General features: G+C 46.2%; 1 protein-coding gene across 1 annotated transcript in view; it reads left to right on the forward strand.

Moving 5' to 3' along the window:
* Nucleotides 1–24,664, forward strand: part of DNAH2 (dynein axonemal heavy chain 2) — a 391,751-nt gene that overhangs the window by 82,232 nt on the left and 284,855 nt on the right. The window contains exon 9 of the mRNA XM_073623723.1: nt 1,996–2,083. Coding sequence (XP_073479824.1) covers nt 1,996–2,083 — 88 coding nt within the window. The remainder of the gene's footprint in view (nt 1–1,995; nt 2,084–24,664) is intronic.

The following is a 24,664-nucleotide window of genomic DNA, read 5'->3' on the forward strand; positions in this document are numbered from 1 at the left end:
ATTCCCGGGTTGCAGGAGCAGTCAAACTATGCTGCCATTCAGGTCTCCGTCCAGGCCACGCCCCCCGGATTTTGGAGATGTTACGGAGATGAAGTCTGCAAGATTTGGACAGCGATTGGATTTGGGGCTGAAAGGACAGGTCAGAGTCCAGGATTACACCTAGCACCCTGGCATTAGGGGAGGGACTGATAGTTGTATTATAGATCTTGATGGAGAAGTCAGGGGAGGGGGCACAGGCCGGAGGAAAAATTATGAGCTCAGTTTTAGAAAGAAATGTGAGAGGAGACGGAAGGAGTTAGGTGAGGAGTAGAGAGATAGATTTGTGTGTCATCAGCATAGAGATGGTAGTGGAAGCCATGGGAGTTTATTATTTGACCAAGGGAGAAAGTGTAAATGTAGACGAGAAGGGTCACGAGGACAGAACCTTGAGGTCCTCCTACAGAAAGAGGAAGTGGAGAGGAGGAAACCGAATAATAGGTAACACTGAAAGAGAGCTGTGATTGATAGGGGAGAACTAGGAGAGAGCACAGACTTTACGTTGATGTTCCTTACATTGTTGGTTTGTGTAGTGCCCAAGTAAATTGGTATCGGTTATTTACCCAAGAACAGGAGCCACCCCGACTTGACCACTACAGCTCGTTCCAGTGGGGCCCTGGTCACCCAGACAAGAGCTTGGCATTAAGGCTCCAGTCCACACATAAAGTATCCTATAAAGGTGGTTTATAGGCACATTTAGCAGTATGTGAATAGTTCTAGAGCAGGGGTGTCAAAACTTTTGACCTTCTTGGGCAACATTGAAAGTTGAGAAACTGTCTTGGGTCACACATAAAATACACTAACAAGGATAGCTGCTGAGCATTTCCTCCTGCCACTCTCAGCAGGTAGGTGCGGCTGCCAGGGCCGTTCACTATAATAATAACAGGTGGCCGGCATCCAGCAGTGATCACCACAGGTAATCGCTGGCAGTGTAGAGAGCCACGAATAGGTGCGGCTGCCAGCGAACCGTCATTATAGAGAGCCGCAGAAAGAACTGCTGCCACAATTCGTACCAGCCCTAATTGCCAGTGTGAATGTAGCCTCTGTATGTGCTACGTGGGGAGGTAAAGGAGGGGCGAAGCCTAACCCAGCACACCCCTACATCCGGCCATGCTGCATTTACTTACCTGGAGCCCCTGCATTCCCTGCTGCTGGTGCTTTTCCAAACATGTAAGCCCCGGCATTCCTCCAGACGTGCATTTGCCTAGCTTGTCAATGTAGGCTGTCGTGGCTGCTATGTTTGCACGGCATCCCCGGTGTCCCTACAGATGAGCATGGGCCGGACTTGTCTGTCGGCCACTGTGGCTGCTGTTCTTGCACGGCATCCCTGATGTCCCTACAGAAGAGCATGGGCTGGACTTGTCTGTCGGCCACCGTGGCTGCTGTGCTTGCACGGCATCCCAGGCGTCCTCCAGACAAACTTGAGCTGCAGGTTGGACCCCCCTGTTATAGAGATTTAATTAGTGTCCATAAAGTATTCAAATAAGATTTGGATGAGTTATTTTCACCTCCCCTGAAATCAGTTGTTTCCATAAAATATTCTGATGTATTGATCCAATACTTTATACTCTACAACAGTGGTCATCAACCCTGTCCTCAGGGCCCACTAACAGGCCAGGTTTTATGTATTACCTTGGGGAGATGCAGACTAGAATACTACAATCACTGAGCAGCAAATGATATCACCTGTGATGTATTTCAGTTATCTTGCAAACCTGCCCTGTTAGTGGGCCCTGAGGACCGGGTTGATGACCACTGCTCTACAACATTGTATAGCATTGGGGTAATTTCTTAAATGTGTTGACATCCAGTTTTAATTGGTAATTAAAATCATTAGCAATGTTCTTTATCACGTTTCGGAGTGCGATCCACCAACTGACAACTCTCTCTGTGTGTTACAAAGAAGACAATGCTGTGCAGTCAGTCAGTCCTTCTTATTGTTATTTCATTACTTTAAAGGTTTTCCAAAGTCGGATGGGTTTTGGATCAAACAAGTATTTTTGCACAGGTGGACGCCTTTGTACGACGCTGCAATAATCTACTGGAGGTATGAACTTAACTTAATTCTTTAATTTACATTAGAGCTGTTCCTCTCTATATCCAGGGTCTCCAAACTTTCTCAGCAAAGGGCCTTCAGACTTTAGGGTGGCCAGACTTTAACCAAGGGAAGTAGAAAGCCAGCGGTCCGCAGTTTGGAGGCCAGTGCTCTATGTCCTCAAAGATAGATGAAGGCTATGATTCTGTTCTTCTCCTGCAGGGTGATACATATAGAAGGGAGTGATGAGTCTGTCCTCCTCCTGCAGGGTGATACAGACAGAAGGGGGCTATGAGTCTGTCCTCCTCCTGCAGGGTGATACAGACAGAAGAAGCTATGAGTCTGTCCTCCTCCTGCAGGGTGATACAGACAGAAGGGAGCTAAAAGTCTGTCCTCCTCCTGCAGGGTTATACAGACAGAAGGGGGTATGAGTCTGTCCTCCTCCTGCAGGGTGATACAGACAGAAGGAGCTATGAGTCTGTCCTTCTCCTGCAGGGTGATACAGACAGAAGGGATCTATGAGTCTGTCCTCCTGCAGGATGATACAGACAGAAGGGGGTATGAGTCTGCCCCTCTTTGTACAGGGTGATGTAGAGAGATGGAAACTATAACACACATTTGGAGTCAGGAGAGCCGTGTGAGTGACAGGTTGTTGATCACGGTGTTCGGTCTGTTCCCTCGGCTGGCAGTTAATAATTTTGGTGCCTCCTGCCTCAGTCCCTATTATAGCCCCTATTCAGCTCTGCAGCAGGGAGCTGTTAGTGGCCGCATTTGCGTGGCATGTTGCTATGGCGATGGAGCATGTATCGGACACACAGGCAAGCTGCTCCCATGGTGCGTAAGAGGCGAGAGAAGGTGGAGGTCGGAATAACCCCTTACTTTCCAAAACCTCAGTGTAAAATGAGGGATAACCGTAAAGAAAATGTGACCATTATCATTCTGATGAAGCCGAAGGATGACCATGCTGAGTGCTGAAGCCTATATAAGAAGTGTGTGCCATAATTGGCCATGTCAATGGTTAGCTGCAAAGCAATTCCAGTTGTCATTAGCGCTCATTATTGCATGCAGAGCTTTTCCAATACATTGGGAACTCTCTGCTCTACCATTAGCCGATCACCCATTTTTCAATTTTTTTTTTTTCCCGGTTGCCCATCTGCGGAAATCATAGGAGCTGTAGCATTTGCCAAGCAATTTCACTTGTGCTAATGTGCTAGCCAAAAATGCTTGCAAATTACTGTTCTGTTTTTTTCGTTACAAGCAAAGGTTGCTGGGGTGCACCAAAGAGCATCTGTAATTTAAAGATAAAGTTTAATCTGCTTATATATTTCCTCCCCCAATTCATCCTGTCCCCTCCTCATGAACATGCTAAGGAGACTTTTAAATACAGCCTTTCTGTTTTTATTACATACCTAATGTTAGATCCAGTGACATCATTACTGGGTCTCTGTGCTTCTCTATGCAATTCAGGCAGATCATGGCTGGTGGGAGGGGCCAGGAGAGTGCTCCACATAGACTACTGAAAGCAAGACGTCTGTTTTAACACTCCCATGTGATGTTGAACCTTTATGACTGAAAGAACTGAAAACTACTGAATGAAGGGGGCGGTCCATGGACAGCCTGTTTGGGGAGGAAAAAGATTAGATCAGGTGTCTCTAAGGGCCAAATCCGTCCCACTGCAAGGTTTTATCAGGCCCATAGCTGGGGTCAGTGGCCTCTCTCACAGGTCTTCAGGTCAGTCTATGTTTCCCGTTTCTTGCCAACCTGACAGTCCATTCCCATCAGAGTGATCCCTTACATGAAAATCCTCATCCAACTTCCCCTTACATGAAAGTCCTCATCAGACTCCCCCCTTCCATGAAAGTCATCAGACCCCCCCTTCCATGAAAGTCCTCATCAGACCCCCCCTTCCATGAAAGTCCTCATCAGACCCCCCCTTCCATGAAAGTCCTCATCAGACTCCCCCTTCCATGAAAGTCCTCATCAGACTCCCCCATCACATAAAAAGATCCCATCCTACTCCCTCTACATGAAAGTCCTCATCAGACTACCCCTTCCTTACATGAAAGATCCCATCAGAGTGCCCCTTTACATGAAAGTCCTCATCAGACCTTCCCTTACTTGAAATATCCCATCAGAGTTCACTCTTACATGAAAGTCCTCATTAGACTCTGCCTTACATGAAAGATCCCATCAGAGTCCCCACTTCCATGAAAGTCTGTCCACATCAGAGTCCCCCTTACATGAAATTCCCCATCAGAGTTCCCCCTTACATCAGGGTCCAGATCAGAGTCCCGTCAAGATTTATAAAATATATGATGTGGCCCTTGTACTGAAAACTTTGGGACATCCCCGAATAGATGGTGGACATCCTCCAGCCAGGAAATGAGGCGGGCTCTATCTGACTTGCTGCAGCTTCTATTGCACATTGTGAAAGGCTCAGAGTGTGGAGTGAAATCAGAGTCATGCCGCGTACACACGAGTGGACTTTTCGACCGGACTGGTCCGACGGACTTTCGACGGACTTTCAACGGACTTTCCTACACACGATCACACCAAAGTCCTACGGGTTCGTACGTGATGATGTACGACTGGACTAAAATAAGGAAGTTGATAGCCAGTAGCCAATAGCTGCCCTAGCGTCGGTTTTAGTCCGTTGGACTAGCATACAGACGAGCAGATTTTTCAACCTGACTCAAGTCCGTCGGAAAGATTTGAAACATGTTTTATTTGTAGGTCCGTCGGACTTTTGGGGGAAAAAATCAGCTGGAGCCCACACACGATCAAATTGTGTGACGGAGTCCGGTCCGCCGGACCAATTCTGCTGGAAAGTCCGCTCGTGTGCACGCGGCATAAGTCATTTCTGTACAATTAATAGTTTAGGTCAGGGGTCTCCAAACTGCGGCCGAGGGCCGAATGCGGCCCTTTGCTAGCCTTTATCTGGCCTTTGGAGTACTATTCCTGCCAATTCTATGAGGCAATATTCCTCCTACTGACACCAACAATGGGGCACTCTATCTTCCACTGATACCGATGATGGGTTAATATTACTCCCACTAATACCAATGATGGGGCATTACTCCTCCTCCTACTGTCCTACTGACCACAAACCCTGAGCCCATGTTTATTCTCACCGATGCTGGGCCCGAAACATTTTTTCACTGGCCACAATCCGGACCCCCTAAATTCTAAAGGATAGGAAACTGGCCCTTTGTTTGAAAAGTTTGGAGACCCCTGGTTTAGGTAGATAGAGCTTAAATCTGAGCTCTGGGTATGTATAAAAGACACAAGCTATGCTGTACTGTTATCATGTATTTTATAAATGCAAGCAGTGTAAGTACCCTAATGGTACCTGTCATCAGTCTCTTGCAGTCCCTGTACAGTAGGGCTGGAGTGTTAGGGGAAGAAGCAGCACAAGGAGCCAATCAGCTCATGTGCTGACAAGAAACATACTGATGGGGGAGAGAGCAGTGTGACGATAGGATGAGCTCATCACTATGCTGCTTCTCCTTTCACTGTCCAGTCACAGGCTGGGGGCTTGTCCGGGATCACCTAGACCAGTGATAGCGAACCTTGGCACCCCAGATGTTTTGGAACTACATTTCCTATGATGCTCAACTACACTGCAGAGTGCATGAGCATCATGGGAAATGTAGTTCCAAAACATCTGGGGGGGGGCATGGTTCGCCATCACTGACCTAGACCCAGAGGGTTGAACGATGCTCGCCATCAGACTGAGGACATCTAATGGAATAAAGTACTACAAGGGGAAATCTCTGGACTGAAGCTGAATATTGCAGCAAAAGCTGCTTCTGTCATTTTAACTTTTACTGGGTTATTAATTTTTATCTTATTTTTTGCTGGAGTTCTGCTTCAGGCAGTATGAGAGGTGGGACGTAATTTCTAAAGTACTCTGAAACCTTCAAAATTGAAGAAAAGGGTAGCACCGGCCTTCCTTACCTGGGTTCTTTACTGCAGGGTCTTAAAATATCTAAACAAAGGGTCAGTATACTGACCTTCAGACTCTGAGGGGGCTGGACTGAGGCCAGTGCCTCATCATTAGTGCCATTAGGAGGACTTTTGTTTAAACTTTCTTTATTGTTGTCCATCACATCTCAAAATATACAGTTCAATATAAATTTGTTGATGACAAACGTTTTCTCATATCAACATTAGCAATGACCTGCATATTTCTAGAAACATAAATAAAGGATAGGAGGAAATGACAAAAGAAAAAGAATAAGAGGGGAGGTAAATAGACTAGGGTTGTGTTAAGATATCTGTTGAGATCTTGAGAATGTGTGCCTTTAGTGGAACCAGTACACGTTGCATTGAGATCTTCAAGTCCGTGGGGGCGGAAACCAACTGTAGCCACCACCCACCACAGATCCAACAACCTGAGCTATAGTGATCTCCCAGACCGGGGGGAAGGAGCCGCGGTAACACGGGGCCACCACCACCCGGGGTGCCCACCGGAGGAGGGGGGCACAAGGCCTCCATCTGTCCTCATTAGGAGGACTTTTGCCCCTTCATTGGTGTCAGTGGGAGGACATATGCCCAATTGTTGGTGTCAGTGGGAAGAATAGTGCTCCATCAATGGTGTCATCGGGAGAAATTGTGCCCCATCATTGGTGTCATTGGGAGGAATTGTTCCCCAGTGTTGGTGTCATTGGGAGGATCTGTGCTCCAGTGTTGGTGTCATTGGGAGGAACTGTGCTGCATTGTTGGTGTCATTGGGAGGAATTGTTCCCCAGTGTTGCTGTCATTGGGAGGATCTGTGCTCCATTGTTGGTGTCATTGGGAGGAATTGTTCCCCAGTGTTGGTGTCATTAGGAGGATCTGTGCTCCATTGTTGGTGTCATTGGGAGGAATTGTCCCCCAGTGTTGGTGTCATTGGGAGGAACTGTGCTCCATTGTTGGTGTCATTGGGAGGAATTGTTCCCCAGTGTTGGTGTCATTGGGAGGAACTGTGCTCCATTGTTGGTGTCATTGGGAGGAATTGTGCCCCTTCATTTATTGTCAGTGGGAAGACATATACCCAATTGCTGGAGTGAATGGATAGAATAGTGCTCCATGGGCCAGATAAAAGCAGGCAAAGGGCCGCAGTTTGGAGACAACTGCTTTACTGCATAGTGTACTCTCCAATACCCACAAGTGATCTTTAGCTATGATTTGATATCAGCAAAGTCATGGTGCTTGAAAGGGACACTTCTGGGAGTGTTGGTCTTCTGGTCCCCCCTACTGCACTTAATGCCAACCCCCTATGTCATTACTTTGTCCTGCTGTCAGGAGGAACCATTGAATGCTTCTGGGGGACCAGAAGACCAAAACTCACAGATTTTAATTTGTCCATAGCTCCACTTTAAGCTTCAGCAAGGCTAAACTTTCTGCTCATGGTGGCTTTGCAACAGATTTTTTAAATTGATCAAGTCAAGGCATGCTGGCATTTGTAGTTCTGCAACAACTAGAAGCCTACTCGTTAGCTACGTTTTATATCATTACTCGTTTTATTGGTGCAGAGTCCTACAGTCGAAGCCCATAGCGTTACCTTTATTAGGCAAGCAATAAAAACACGCCATCGAATGCAAGAAATAACTCCTTTATTATCTGTACTTTCTGCTGGCTGTTTCCAGCGGTGAAAAGATTCAGGGGAATTTGAAGCTCACGCTGCGTAAATAATAGAAGGAAAACCGATTTTTGGAAATGGCTTCAGTTACTGCTCTGTACGAGGCTTTATAAAGCCATTCCATTTAACTGCTCTGCCATTCCTTAAAGGGTTAGTCCACTCCAAATTGAATTTTAGAACTGTTGCAAAGTAGCGTGGAAACACCATGCCCTCGCTTCTTATATCTCTCAGGGATTCCAGCAGTGAGATCTCTGAACAAAAGTTTATGGGGTGTGTTATTAAAAAAAATTGTAGTTCGCCCAATGAAAATGCATGTACATTTGTTCTCTGTGAATTGGGGGAAAAAAATACTATAATTAGGCTACTTCCTGTGTGGGTCTAATATTTAATTGGTTCAAAATGCAAAGTACTGCATTTAGCCACTAGATGGTGCTAAGCATCACAAGAGTTTCCTATGATACTTAGCACCATCTAGTGGACAAATACGACATTTTCCATTTTTAATCACTTCCGTTTTTAAAGGGTAAGTTCACCTTTACAAAAAAAAACAAAACTGCCAATGTAGATAAGGGGCGTCTGTAGATAAAAACAAACTCTGCAGCTCTCACTAAAGTTGAATAATGCCCTTGCTATAGGTGTAGACCTGACTGGAAAGCTCCCAGGACGTTGCTAAGTAAGGCCTAGTCATTACTGCTCACCTCCTCCATCACAGAAGTGAACTTTTTTCTCTGATTCAAACCCCCTCACATGCGCTCTCTCTCCCTTGATGGAGTAGCTCTGAGCTCAGCATTTGAGCGCTCGCTCCTGATGAAGGTGAGACGTAATCACTAGGCCTCACTTAGCAGAGTATTCCAGCCAGGCTTCATGAGGTATGTAAATGGCCTACACCTATAGAAAGGACATTATTCAACTATAGTCAGAGCTGCGCAGTTTGATTTTATCTACAGACTCCCCTTATCTGTACAGGCAGCTTAAAGGTGAACTAACGTTTTAAAGGTATAATTTTCCATTTTTACAGAACGTGCACCTTTAAAAATATCACATCTGTGCCAGAAAACAGCAGAACTATACTAGATAAAGATTCAACACAATGTGGTATATTTATAAAAAATATCACAGAGCTATTTGTCGTTCATTTGTTCTGTACAAAATTAGGGAGAAATTGAATGTTATTAGGCTATTTTTCCCTCCACGTTGAATGTTAGTCATTCATAAAAAATGGAGTGAATTAGGAAAATACACCCCTTATGACCACTAGATGGCACTGATGATCACAAGATGTTCATGGCATTCAGTCACCACATCAGTATGCTATCTGCCGAGCCTCCTGTGTCTCCAGAGTTTTTCTATTGTTCTTTGTGTTTTCCTTGAGCTTTCAACATTCTCTAGCACCTGTGAGCCTGGTCTACCTAAAGAGGTTCTGGTATCAGTGTTACCCATATTCCAGTGCTACAAGAGACTCCAATGTCTGTGTCCTGGGTTCCCAGCACATAAGTGCTGCAAGTGACTCTCACTTCTGTGTTCTCAAACTTCCTGCTAAATAGGTGCCTTGTCGGATGAGTTTTCCTGGCCATTTACCAGTAGAATTTGGTTTTTGAAATGCTTGTTCAGTTTTCTAAAACTTATTTGGGTCAATTCGTTGATTGTTCTCAACCATCCTGTAAAGGGAAATCAAAGGAGAAGGATGCTAGCATTGAATGCTTTCATGAACTATTTTTCAGAATTTCCGGTCAAATGAAATTCCGTCATTGTATTACCAGCTTTAGAGGGCCACAACCTTGGAGCCATCAGCAGAAAAAAAAATACAATCTCAAAACGAATGAAATTCTGTGAATGTGGTTTTCATTCAGGGAAAAAAATGTTAATTCCCAAACCGAACATAGTATTTAAACATTGACGTGGCAATCAAACAAAATTCTTCAGGGTTTTCAAATGAAATTTGTCAAGTCCATAATGGTCCCACCAAATGTTCTGAATTCATTTTTAGAATTTCTGTTTGAATGACATTCTATTGGTGTATTATCAACTTTAGTGGGCCACAACCTGGGAGCCATCAGCAGCAAAGACCATCACTCCTTGCTGGGTGCTCTTGAGAATACCACATGGGTCCATAGACCCTGCATTGCCCTTCTTATGGCTTTCACCTTGATTGAACATGCAGGCATCCTGAGTCCAGGTCTAACTAACCGTGGAGTGTCCTGTGTCACCCAGTGTCTTCTACCACTCTCTGACGTTCAAGGAACCAATATCTTTCAAGTGTTCCCTTTGTGGCCTTCACCACCACAACATCCCTGCTGCTACTACCAAGCCCTGCTCAGGCTTTCTGGAAGATACAGACTCTAGAAATATACTTTGGCATAGAACCTCCTTGTCTTCAACTACCATTGCGATTAATGCAATGTCAGGTTTACTAAAATCACATACTTCATATTTTATATAGTAGTAGTTGGTCACATTCATATGAACTTGTTCTTGTTCTGTAATGTTGATGATGTTTTGTGGCTTGTCCAAGCAACTTCTTAACTTCTCTGAAGACATGGCATGGGCAAGTTACAAAACTTCTTTAACATTACAAAACAAATCCAGTTAAATGTGGCCACCTACTGCTAGCAGGGCTTTATTTTTCCTGGGGGGGAGGGGGGAGGGGAAGGTTCAGCTTCAGGCATCTAGAGACAACAAATTAGGCAAATTGTGGGTGTGGTAAAATTGCGCACTGGGAGGTGTTTAAAATTACAGTGCTTGTATCCAAAACATATTCTTTAATTACTATGCCACAAGCAAGAACTTAAAGCGGGATTCCGGCCGTAAAAAAAAAAATTTAAAAGTCGGCAGCTACAAACACTGTAGCTGCTGACTTTAAATAAGTACTTACCTGTCCTGGGTGCCCGCGATGTCGGCCACCCGAGGCCGACCCGTCCCTCGGCTCTCGGGTCCCGGCACCGCCATCCTAGGTAAGGGAAACAGGCAGTGGAGCCTTGCGGCTTCACTACCAGTTTCCTACTACGCAAGCGGCGCGGCGCTCTATGAATGGCCCCGTGGTGTTCTGGGAACACACACAGTTCGGGGCTGCTCACCGAGGAGCAGAACACGCCGCGGAATAGGAAGAGGCAGATTAGGAAGACTGCCTATCAACAAGGGTTTAGGTAAGTTTACATTTTTTTTTTATAAATGTTTTTTGTAAATTTATTTTAGGATTTTTGGTGAATTTTTTTTTTTCAGGGTGGCCCTCCACTTTAACAGAGATTGGGAGTGTGTAATGCACAGAGTGCAGGGGTCAGGAGTGTGTAATGCACAAAGTGCAGATGTCAGGAGTGTATAATGCACAGATTGCAGGGGTCAGGAGTGTGTAGTGCACAAAGTGCAGGGGTCAGGCATGTAATGCATAGAGTGCAGGGGTTAGCAGTGTGTAATGCACAAGGTGCAAGGGTCAGGAGTGTGTAATGCACAGAGTGCAGAAGTCAGGAGTGCGTAATGCACAAAGTGCAGGGGTCAGGAGTGTTTAATGCACAGAGTGCAGAGGTCAGGAGTGTATAATGCACAGATTGCAAGGGTCAGGAGTGTGTAATGCACAAAGTGCAGGGGTCAGGCGTGTGTAATGCACAAAGTGCAGGGGTCAGGCATGTGTAATGCACAAAGTGCAGGGGTCAGGAGTGTGTAATGCACAGAGTGCAGGGGTCGGGAGTGTGTAATGCACAGAGTGCAGGGGTCGGGAGTGTGTAATGCACAGAGTGCAGAGGTCGGGAGTGTGTAATGCACAGAGTGCAAGAGTCAGGAGTGTGTAATTCAGAGTGCAAGTCTGGAGTGTATAATGTACAGAGTGCAGGAGTCAGGCGTGTGTAATGCACACGGTGCATTAGTGGAGACATCAGGAGTGTGTAATGCACAGAGTGCAGGGGGTTAGGAGTGTGTAATTCAGAAAGTGCAGGGGTCAGCAGTGTTTAATGCATAGAGTGCAGGGGTCAGGAATGTGCAATGCACAGAGTGTGGGGGTCAGGAGTGTGTAATGCACAGAGTGCAGGGGTCAGGAGTGTGTAATGCACAGAGTGCAGGGGTCAGGAGTGTGTAATGCACAGAGTGCAGGGGTCAAGAGTGTGTAATGCACAGAGTGCAGGGGTCAGGAGTGTGTAATGCACACAGTGCAGAGGTCAGGAATGTGTAATGCACAGAATGGCGAGGTAAGGAGTGTGTAATGCACACAGTGTAGAGGACAGGAATGTGTAATGCACAGAATGGCGAGGTCAGGAGTGTGTAATGCGCAGAGTGCAGGAGTCAGGAATGTGTAATGCACAGAGTACAGGAATCAGGAGTGTGTAATGCACAGAGTGCAGGAGTCAGCAGTGTGCAACACACAGGTTAGTATACAGAATACAACAAAATTTACTTCCTTCCCCAAATCAAAATCCTCTCAGTACAGACCAATGCCCCCCCCTCCCCCCCACTAGTAAAGACCCCTTCACCCCAGTACAATTCCTACTGGTAGAGATCTCCTGGTAGATTTTCCTTCCCCCTGCCCCACAAATACAGATCTCCCTTTCCCAGTGCAGATCCCTTCCCAGTAGTTCAGAGTGAAGGGAAGTCCTCCCTCGCCTGTGTCATGTGACTGGAGCTGAGAAGGAGATTATGAGATCCTCCCTCACTTTGAACTGCTGTTGCCTGTCTGAGCTCTGACAGGTAGCAGGAATGGCAACTGCAGTGCTTTTGGTGCACAGCTACTATTATAGTGCCATGGGTGCTCTAGGAAGGGTTTGGACCCCCCTAATTCCCCTTATCTATGCCCCTGACTACTAGCCATACCACAACCTGGATAAATGAGATCCTTTACAAACAATAGTTCATATTAGTAGTTTTCCAAAACATAAGATAGGCACCAAGATGTAACAAACAACTCTACATGTGTCTTAGACCAACGGTCTACTTCTTCAGGAGACAGCAGGAGGTTGATGATACTGTGCGTCATATATAACAATCAATCCAAGTCTATAAAATCAATGTCACCGTATATGCATAAATATCTTGTATGCTGGGAGGGCTGCAGGGGATCCCATGGGGAGCGGAATCTAATTAGATGTAAATATCCGAAATACAAATATCCCACACTTAGATCTTCCTTTCCATCCTGTCCAGAAAAGTGTGGACCTCCCACAGGGCTTTGTCAGTTGTCCACAAAATCAAAGATAGAACATCCAAAGTTGATCCTAGAAATATATGTCTAGAAATAGCACCAGTCCCCCAGACAACACATCTAAACTGGTGACATAACTTAAAGCTTATCCAAACTCAAGAACAAAAATTGAATATATTGCAGCTCCACTATTTAGATGTGGTGATTACATTAGGTTTCTTTTTTAAGGTTTATATCCTATTACGTTTACCTGGTAATCCTGTCAATAACACATTTCCTGTCCTTGGTTGACAATGCTCACTCACTGCACTGTATGGCAGATCTGGGTTGTCACCCTAGGACAGGAAGTGTGTTGAGACTACAAAACCCCTTCCCCACTCTTCCCCATACCTTAATTGCAGGGGAGTTCTGTAGTTCACATGGGAGCATAGAGCAAGGCTGATAACATTGCTTGAGATGTCATGGCAGCAGAGTCCACATGCAGCAGAGCTTGATTGGCTCCTAGTGCTGGATCTCCCTGTCCCAATAGGAATATAGGAGGCTTATACCAAGACATATTCAGGTACACTCATACATTTGATGAGTTCTTTAATGAATACATTACTTCACTGATTGGTGTTTCTTTACATCTGCCTGAAGTTCAGAACAGAAGTCTTTGCAGGTCCTGCAGATAATGTAATTGGTGTCTGCAATTGTACCTCATGGTGTCTGCTTTCAGCCTGTAATGTTCATCATACAAGCCGAGAGCTTTCAACTTGTTCCCTTTAAATTACTGTCATTTAAGTAAAGCCCCACCTCACAGAACAGCGAGCGTCGTGCGGTTCGGGCTAACTTCCATTTGACTTATGGATTAATATACCCTTCAAATAAATTTATGCAATATTAAGATTTACCCCCATTGCTCCATCATCTTTGGAATGTGGCCTTGTACCATTATGTAGAGACTGAACTCCTCGGTGAGTCATAATATCCTTATAATTTACAGCAGGAGGTCCATTATCCTGTATTTTCTTCTTATTATTGATTTAAAAAGGGCTAACATCTTCTTACCCAGTGTCGTGAAGTTTAAGACATGCTGGGGATTTGAAAAGAAGGTAGCATTCACCACAGCAACACCATGAGAGAGAACGCTGCCCAAAATGCTTAAAGCGTACCCAAACTCAGGAACAAAATTGTAATATGTTACATCTTACCATGCCTTGGGTGTGGTGGCTGCATTAGTTTTCTTTTTTTCAGGACTTTTTCCCAACACTTGCTGTACACATTGTGAGGGGTTCCTACAATCCCTGTGCTGAGTTCCCATGTCTGCACACCTGCTGTACCCATTATGAGGGGTTCCCACTATCCCTGTGCTGAGTTCCCGGGTCTGCATACCTTCAGTACACATTATGAAGGGTTATCACCATCCCTGTGCTGAGTTCCTGGGTCTGTACACCTTCCGTGCCCATTATGAGGGGTTGCTACCATCCCTGTGCTGAGTTCCTGGGTCTGTAAACCTGCTGTGCCCATTATGAGGGGTTCTCACCATCCCTGTGCTGAGTTCATGGGTCTGCACACCTGCTTTGCCCTTTATGAAGGGTTCTCACCATCCCTATGCTTAGACCCCAGGTCTGCACACTTTCTGAACCCATTTTGAAGGGTTCCTACCATCCCTGTGCTGAGTTCCTGTGTCTGCACACCTTTTGTACCCATTATGAGGGGTTATCATCATCCCTGTACTGTGTTCCTGAGTCTGTACATCTGCTGTGCCCATTATGAGGGGTTCCCACCATCCCTGTGCTGAGTTTCTGGGTCTGCACACCTTTTGTATCAATTATGAGGGCTTCCCACCATCCCTGTACTGAGTTCCTGGGTCTGCACAATCCTTTATGAAGGGTTCCCACCTTCCATGTGCTGAGTTCCCAGGTCTGCACACCTGCTTTGCCTTTACGAAGGGTTCCCACCATCCCTGTGCTGAGTTCCCAGGTCCGCACGCCTTCTGTACCCATTATGATGGCTTCCCACCATCCTTGAACTGAGATCCAGGCCTGCACACTTGCAGCAAGAGGGGTTAGACATGGATATATATACACAATATATATACAAAGAGGACAGCACTTTGAGAAGTCCAGGAGACATAAGTAAGAATTGGTGACCAGAAAAGGAGACCAAAAAGGACCTATAATAAAATATCTCTAGAAAGAAAGAAATGTGAGATTTGAAGTAAGGCTATGAGGAAGGAAGTAAAAGGTTTTCAGATTGGCTTTTACCTGGAGATTAAACCAGACATAATAATGACATAATAATAATGGTAATAATTATATTATTAATAGACATAATATTAATCATAATAATAACATCATGTTAACAGTATTTGCTGAGCAGGAACAGACACATAGCAGAAGAATTTTAGGAACAGGAGGAAAAGTGTGTAAACTATGCGCAGTGTTCAAGACTGGAGTGGGGCTAGCCTAGTTAGTGTAATGGAGCAAGTATTAAAATAGTTATGGCAGGTATAATTATTACATACTTGTAATCATTAGCCTTGAATTGTGGCCATCTGTTGGTCATTACTTAGTACTGCAGCTCAGGTCTCTGCTGTGCACACCTGACCTCATTAGTAGACGTTAGTTTAAGGCCGGGTTCACACTGGTGCGACACGACAGCCGTCCTACTTTGGATCTGACTTTGCCCTGCGACTTGAAGCCGACTCCTGGCCGTTGGTTGTCAGGCTCTGCGGGCGGGGGGCTTATCAGAATCCGGGAGCCCCCTTTAATAAGGGGGCCCCCAGATCCCGGCCCCCCACCCTATGTGAATGAGTATGGGGTAATTCGTACCCCTACCCATTCACCTAGGAAAAAAAGTGTCAATAAAAAAACACACTAGACAGGTTTTTAACCACTTGCCGACCGCCTAACGCACATATACGGCGGCAGAATGGCACGGGCAGGCAGAATCACGTACCTGTACGTGATCTGCCTCCCGCGGGCCGGGGGTCCAATCGGACCCCCCCCCGGTGCCAGCGGCGGTCGGCATTTGACTGGGAGCGTCGGGAGGCGAGGGGGAGACCATCCGATTGTGGCCCCCCCCTCGCGATCGCTCCCAGCCAATCGGAATCCTCCCCTGCCTGTGTGTAGTTTCACACAGGCAGAGGATGTGATGTCATCTCTCCTCGGCTCGGCAGTTTCCGTTCCAGCGCCGAGGAGAGAAGACATGTAAGTGCACAACACACACACGCACACAGTAGAACATGCCAGGCATACTTTACACCCCGATCCCCCCCCCGATCGCCCCCCGATCCCCCCCAATCACCCCCCCCCTGTCACAAACTGACAGCAAGCAGTATTTTTTTTTTTTTTTTTTCTGATTACTGCATGGTGTCAGTTTGTGACAGTTACAGTGTTAGGGCAGTGAGTATTACCCCCCTGTAGGTCTAGGATACCCCCCTAACCCCCCCTAATAAAGTTTTAACCCCTTGATCACCCCCTGTCACCAGTGTCACTAAGCGATCATTTTTCTGTTCGCTGTATTAGTGTCGCTGGTGACGCTAGTTAGGGAGGCAAATATTTAGGTTCGCCGTCAGCGTTTTATAGCGACAGGGACCCCCATATACTATCTAATAAATGTTTTAACCCCTTGATTGCCCCCTAGTTAACCCTTTCACCACTGATCACCGTATAACTGTTACGGGTGACGCTGGTTAGTTCGTTTATTTTTTATAGTGTCAGGGCACCCGCCGTTTATTACCTAATAAAGGTTTAGCCCCCTGATCGCCCGGCGGTGATATGCGTCGCCCCAGGCAGCGTCAGATTAGCGCCAGTACCGCTAACACCCACGCACGCAGCATACGCCTCCCTTAGTGGTATAGTATCTGTACGGATCAATATCTGATCCGATCAGATCTATACTAGCGTCCCCAGCAGTTTAGGGTTCCCAAAAACGCAGTGTTAGCGGGATCAGCCCAGATACCCGCTAGCACCTGCGTTTTTCCCTTCCGCCCGGCCCAGCCCAAGTGCAGTATCGATCGATCACTGTCACTTACAAAACACTAAACGCATAACTGCAGCGTTCACAGAGTCAGACCTGATCCCTGCGATCGCTAACAGTTTTCTTGGTAGCGTTTTGGTGAACTGGCAAGCACCAGCCCCAGGCAGCGTCAGGTTAGCTCCAGTACCGCTAACACCCACGCACGCACCGTACACCTCCCTTAGTGGTATAGTATCTGATCGGATCAATATCTGATCTGATCAGATCTATACTAGCGTCCCCAGCAGTTTAGGGTTCCCAAAAACGCAGTGTTAGCGGGATCAGCCCAGATACCTGCTAGCACCTGCGTTTTGCCCCTCCGCCCGGCCCAGCCCACCCAAGTGCAGTATCGATCGATCACTGACACTTACAAAACACTAAACGCATAACTGCAGCGTTCACAGAGTCAGGCCTGATCCCTGCGATCGCTAACAGTTTTCTTGGTAGCGTTTTGGTGAACTGGCAAGCACCAGCCAGCGTCAGGTTAGCGCCAGTACCGCTAACACCCACGCACGCACCGTACACCTCCCTTAGTGGTATAGTATCTGATCGGATCAATATCTGATCTGATCAGATATTGGTATAGTATCTGATCAGATCTATACTAGCGTCCCCAGCAGTTAGCAGTTTAGGGTTCCCACAAACGCAGTGTTAGCGGGATCAGCCCAGATACCTGCTAGCACCTGCGTTTTGCCCCACCTCCCTTAGTGGTATAGTATCTGAACGGATCAATATCTGATCTGATCAGATCTATACTAGCGTCCCCAGCAGTTTAGGGTTCCCACAAACGCAGTGTTAGCGGGATCAGCCCAGATACCTGCTAGCACCTGCGTTTTGCCCCTCCGCCCGGCCCAGCCCAGCCCACCCAAGTGCAGTATCGATCGATCACTGACACTTACAAAACACTAAACGCATAACTGCAGCGTTCGCAGAGTCAGGCCTGATCCCTGCGATCGCTAACAGTTTTTTTGGTAGCGTTTTGGTGAACTGGCAAGCACCAGCGGCCTAGTACACCCCGGTCGTAGTCAAACCAGCACTGCAGTAACACTTGGTGACGTGGCGAGTCCCATAAGTGCAGTTCAAGCTGGTGAGGTGGCAAGCACAAGTAGTGTCCCGCTGCCACCAAAAAGACAAACACAGGCCCGTCGTGCCCATAATGCCCTTCCTGCTGCATTCGCCAATCCTAATTGGGAACCCACCGCTTCTGCAGCGCCCGTACGTCCCCCATTCACATCCCCAACCAAATGCAGTCGGCTGCATGAGAGGCATTTTCTTTATGTCCTCCCGAGTACCCCTACCCAACGAACCCCCAAAAAAGATGTTGTGTCTGCAGCAAGCGCGAATATAGGCGTGACACCCGCTATTATTGTCCCTCCTGTCCTGACAATCCTGGTCTTTGCATTGGTGAATGTTTTGAACGCTACCATAGGGAGGCAAATATTTAGGTTCGCCGTCAGCGTTTTATAGCGACAGGGACCCCCATATACTATCTAATAAATGTTTTAACCCCTTGATTGCCCCCTAGTTAACCCTTTCACCACTGATCACCGTATAACTGTTACGGGTGACGCTGGTTAGTTCGTTTATTTTTTATAGTGTCAGGGCACCCGCCGTTTATTACCTAATAAAGGTTTAGCCCCCTGATCGCCCGGCGGTGATATGCGTCGCCCCAGGCAGCGTCAGATTAGCGCCAGTACCGCTAACACCCACGCACGCAGCATACGCCTCCCTTAGTGGTATAGTATCTGTACGGATCAATATCTGATCCGATCAGATCTATACTAGCGTCCCCAGCAGTTTAGGGTTCCCAAAAACGCAGTGTTAGCGGGATCAGCCCAGATACCCGCTAGCACCTGCGTTTTTCCCTTCCGCCCGGCCCAGCCCAAGTGCAGTATCGATCGATCACTGTCACTTACAAAACACTAAACGCATAACTGCAGCGTTCACAGAGTCAGGCCTGATCCCTGCGATCGCTAACAGTTTTCTTGGTAGCGTTTTGGTGAACTGGCAAGCACCAGCCCCAGGCAGCGTCAGGTTAGCGCCAGTACCGCTAACACCCACGCACGCACCGTACACCTCCCTTAGTGGTATAGTATCTGATCGGATCAATATCTGATCTGATCAGATCTATACTAGCGTCCCCAGCAGTTTAGGGTTCCCAAAAACGCAGTGTTAGCGGGATCAGCCCAGATACCTGCTAGCACCTGCGTTTTGCCCCTCCGCCCGGCCCAGCCCACCCAAGTGCAGTATCGATCGATCACTGACACTTACAAAACACTAAACGCATAACTGCAGCGTTCGCAGAGTCAGGCCTGTTCCCTGCGATCGCTAACAGTTTTTTTGGTAGCGTTTTGGTGAACTGGCAAGCACCAGCCCCAGGCAGCGTCAGGTTAGCGCCAGTACCGCTAACACCCACGCACGCACCGTACACCTCCCTTAGTGGTATAGTATCTGAACGGATCAATATCTGATCTGATCAGATCTATACTAGCGTCCCCAGCAGTTTAGGGTTCCCACAAACGCAGTGTTAGCGGGATCAGCCCAGATACCTGCTAGCACCTGCGTTTTGCCCCTCCGCCCGGCCCAGCCCAGCCCACCCAAGTGCAGTATCGATCGATCACTGACACTTACAAAACACTAAACGCATAACTGCAGCGTTCGCAGAGTCAGGCCTGATCCCTGCGATCGCTAACAGTTTTTTTGGTAGCGTTTTGGTGAACTGGCAAGCACCAGCGGCCTAGTACACCCCGGTCGTAGTCAAACCAGCACTGCAGTAACACTTGGTGACGTGGCGAGTCCCATAAGTGCAGTTCAAGCTGGTGAGGTGGCAAGCACAAGTAGTGTCCCGCTGCCACCAAAAAGACAAACACAGGCCCATCGTGCCCATAATGCCCTTCCTGCTGCATTCGCCAATCCTAATTGGGAACCCACCGCTTCTGCAGCGCCCGTACGTCCCCCATTCACATCCCCAACCAAATGCAGTCGGCTGCATGAGAGGCATTTTCTTTATGTCCTCCCGAACCCCTACCCAACGAACCCCCAAAAAAGATGTCGTGTCTGCAGCAAGCGCGAATATAGGCGTGACACCCGCTATTATTGTCCCTCCTGTCCTGACAATCCTGGTCTTTGCATTGGTGAATGTTTTGAACGCTACCATTCACTAGTTGAGTATTAGCGTAGGGTACAGCATTGCACAGACTAGGCACACTTTCACAGGGTCTCCCAAGATGCCATCGCATTTTGAGAGACCCGAACCTGGAACCGGTTACAGTTATAAAAGTTAGTTACAAAAAAAAGTGTAAAAAAAAAAAAAAAACACAAACAAAAATATAAAATAAAAAAAAAATAGTTGTCGTTTTATTGTTCTCTCTCTCTCTATTCTCTCTCTGTTGTTCTGCTCTTTTTTACTGTATTCTATTCTGCAATGTTTTATTGTTGTTATGTTTTATCATGCTTGCTTTTCAGATATGCAATTTTTTATACCTTACTGTTTACTGTGCTTTATTGTTAACCATTTTTTTGTCTTCAGGTACGCCATTCACGACTTTGAGTGGTTATACCAGAATGATGCCTGCAGGTTTAGGTATCATCTTGGTATCATTCTTTTCAGCCAGCGATCGGCTTTCATGTAAAAGCAATCCTAGCAGCTAATTAGCCTCTAGACTGCTTTTACAAGCAGTGGGAGGGAATGCCCCCCCCCCAACGTCTTCCGTGTTTTTCTCTGGCTCTCCTGTCTCAACAGGGAACCTGAGAATCCAGCCGGTGATTCAGCCAGCTGACCATAGAGCTGATCAGAGACCAGAGTGGCTCCAAACATCTCTATGGCCTAAGAAACCGGAAGCTACGAGCATTTTATGACTTAGATTTCGCCGGATGTAAACAGCGCCATTGGGAAATTGGGAAAGCATTTTATCACACCGATCTTGGTGTGGTCAGATGCTTTGAGGGCAGAGGATAAATCTAGGGTCTAATAGACCCCAATTTTTGCAAAAAAGAGTACCTGTCATTACCTATTGCTATGATAGAGGATATTTACATTCCCTGAGATAACAATAAAAATGATTTAAAAAAAAAAAGAAGAAAGGAACAGTTTAAAAATAAGATAAAAAAAAAATAATAATAAAGAAAAAAAAAAAAAAAAAGCACCCCTGTCCCCCCTGCTCTCGCGCTAAGGCGAACGCAAGCGTCGGTCTGGCGTCAAATGTAAACAGCAATTGCACCATGCATGTGAGGTATCACCGTGAGGAACGTCCGATCGAGGGCAGTAATTTTAGCAGTAGACCTCCTCTGTAAATCTAAAGTGGTAACCTGTAAAGGCTTTTAAAGGCTTTTAAAAATGTATTTAGTTTGTCGCCACTGCACGTTTGTGCGCAATTTTAAAGCATGTCATGTTTGGTATCCATGTACTCGGCCTAAGATCATCTTTTTTATTTCATCAAACATTTGGGCAATATAGTGTGTTTTAGTGCATTAAAATTTAAAAAAGTGTGTTTTTTCCCCAAAAAATGCGTTTGAAAAATCGCTGCGCAAATACTGTGTGAAAAAAAAAAATGAAACACCCACCATTTTAATCTGTAGGGCATTTGCTTTAAAAAAATATATAATGTTTGGGGGTTCAAAGTAATTTTCTTGCAAAAAAAAATTATTTTTTTATGTAATCAAAAAGTGTCAGAAAGAGCTTTGTCTTCAAGTGGTTAGAAGAGTGGGTGATGTGTGACACAAGCTTCTAGATGTTGTGCATAAAATGCCAGGACAGTTCAAAACCCCCCCAAATGACCCCATTTTGGAAAGTAGACACCCCAAGCTATTTGCTGAGAGGCATGTCGAGTCCATGGAATATTTTATATTGTGACACAAGTTGCGGGAAAGAGACAATTTTTTATTTTTTTTATTTTTTTTTGCGCAAAGTTGTCACTAAATGATATATTGCTCAAACATGCCATGGGAATATGTGAAATTACACCCCAAAATACATTCTGTTGCTTCTCCTGAGTACGGGGATACCACATGTGTGAGACTTTTTGGGAGCCTAGCCGCGTACGGGACCCCGAAAACCAAGCACCGCCTTCAGGCTTTCTAAGGCCGTAAATTTTTGATTTCACTCTTCACTGCCTATCACAGTCTCGGAGGCCATGGAATGCCCAGGTGGCAAAAACCCCCCCAAATGACCCCATTTTGGAAAGTAGACACCCCAAGCTATTTGATGAGAGGTATAGTGAGTATTTTGCAGACTTCACTTTTTGTCACAAAGTTTTGAAAATTGAAAAAAGAAAAAAAAAAAATTTTTTTCTCGTCTTTCTTTATTTTCAAAAACAAATGAGAGCTGCAAAATACTCACCATGCCTCTCAGCAAATAGCTTGGGGTGTCTACTTTCCAAAATGGGGTCATTTGGGGGGGGGGTTGTGCCACCTGGGCATTCCATGGCCTCCGAAACTGTGATAGGTAGTGAGGAGTAAAATCAAAAATGTACGCCCTTAGAAATCCTGAAGGCAGTGATTGGTTTTCGGGGCCCCGTACACGGCTAGGCTCCCAAAAAGTCCCACACATGTGGTATCCCCGTACTCAGGAGAAGCAGCTAAATGTATTTTGGGGTGCAATTCCACATATGCCCATGGCCTGTGTGAGCAATATATCATTTAGTGACAACTTTGTGCAAAAAAAAAAAAAAAAATTTGTCACATTCCCGCAACTTGTGTCAAAATATAAAACATTCCATGGACTCAACATGCCTCAAAGCAAATAGCTTGGGGTGTCTACTTTCCAAAATGGGGTCATTTGGGGGGGTTTTATGCCATCTGGGCATTTTATGGCCTTCAAAACTGTGATAGGTAGTGAGGAGTAAAATCAAAAATGTACGCCCTTAGAAATCCTGAAGGCAGTGATTGGTTTTCGGGGCCCCGTACGCGGCTAGGCTCCCAAAAAGTCCCACACATGTGGTATCCCCATACTCAGGAGAAGCAGCTGAATGTATTTTGGGGTGCAATTCCACATATGCCCATGGCCTGTGTGAGCAATATATCATTTAGTGACAACTTTTTGTAATTTTTTTTTTTTGTCATTATTCAATCACTTGGGACAAAAAAAATGAATATTCAATGGGCTCAACATGCCTCTCAGCAAATTCCTTGGGGTGTCTACTTTCCAAAATGGGGTCATTTGTGGGGGTTTTGTACTGCCCTGCCATTTTAGCACCTCAAGAAACGACATAGGCAGTCATAAATTAAAGGCTGTGTAAATTCCAGAAAATGTACCCTAGTTTGTAGGCGCTATAACTTTTGCGCAAACCAATAAATATACACTTATTGACATTTTTTCTACCAAAGACATGTGGCCGAATACATTTTGGCCTAAATGTATGACTAAAATTGAGTTTATTGGATTTTTTTTAGAACAAAAAGTAGAAAATATCATTTTTTTTTCAAAATTTTCGGTCTTTTTCCGTGTATAGCGCAAAAAATAAAAACGGCAGAGGTGATCAAATACCATCAAAAGAAAGCTCTATTTGTGGGAAGAAAAGGACGCAAATTTCGTTTGGGTACAGCATTGCATGACCGCGCAATTAGCAGTTAAAGCGACGCAGTGCCGAATTGTAAAAAGTGCTCTGGTCAGGAAGGGGGTAAAACCTTCCGGGGCTGAAGTGGTTAAAGTAATTTATTAGGCAGCTCCAGGGGTCTTTTTCTGACTTCAGGGGTCTCTTCCGACTTCTCTGCGCTCTCCGGCCTCTTCTCCGTGCTCTCCGGCCTCTTCTCTGCGCTCCCTGGTTCTTCTCCCGTTCTCTAGTATCTTCTGCTGGGCTCCTCTGCTATCTTCTGCTCTTTTGCCCGCTCTTTTGCTAGCGGTGGCCCGGTCTTCACTGTCGTCTTCTTCCCTCTTCTCTTCTTCCGATGTTGACACGACGCTCTCTCCCGCTGTATTGATGTGTGTGCGGTGCGCAATGACTTATATAGGCATGGGGCGTGGTCACCGAGTGATGTCACCCAGTGACTCCACCCCTTATGACGTAACCACCCGGGGCATGATGGGGCGGTGACGTCATAAGGGGCGGAGTCACCGGATGACATCACCCCGTGACCATGCCTATATAAGTCGTTGCGCACCGCGCACACGTCATTACAGCGGGAGAGAGCGTCGTGTCAACATCGGAAGAAGAGAAGAGGGAAGAAGACGACAGTGAAGACCGGGCCACCGCTAGCAAAAGAGCAGAAGATAGCGGAGGAGCCCGGCAGAAGATAACGGAGAGCAGGAGAAGAACCGGAGAGCGCGGAGAAGTCGAAAGAGACCCCCCGAAGTCGGAAGAAGAGCCCTGGAGCTGCCTAATAAATTATTTTCAAAATCTGTCTAGTGTGTTTTTTTTATTGACACTTTTTTTCCTAGATGAATAGGTAGGGATACTATGTACTCATTCACATAGGGTGGGGGGCCGGGATCTGGGGGCCCCCTTATTAAAGGGGCTCCCGGATTCCGATAAGCCCCCCACCCGGAGACCCTGACAACCTGGTATGCTCTTGGAGGGGGAACCCATGCCAGTTTTTTATTTAAAATTTGGCGTGGAGTTCCTCCTCAAGATTCATACCAAACACATTGCCTGGTATTGGCGGGGATCCAAGTCGGATCCCTGTTCATTGAAAGTCGGACGTATGTCGACTTCAAGTCGCAGGGCAATATCGGATCCAAAGTAGGACGGCTGTCGTGTCGCACCAGTGTGAACCCGGCCTAAAGCAAGGCCACAGGCTTGTCTGTTTATGCCCTGGACAGATGTCTGCTTGTTTTTTTACTTCTCTCTGAACGTTCATGCCTTGAATTATTAAAGTGTATTGTTCTGACTGTGTTACCTAGCTTGTT

The sequence above is a fragment of the Aquarana catesbeiana genome, linkage group LG03 (assembly GCF_042186555.1).
Source record: "Aquarana catesbeiana isolate 2022-GZ linkage group LG03, ASM4218655v1, whole genome shotgun sequence".
In the NCBI taxonomy this organism is placed as follows: Eukaryota; Metazoa; Chordata; class Amphibia; order Anura; family Ranidae; genus Aquarana; species Aquarana catesbeiana.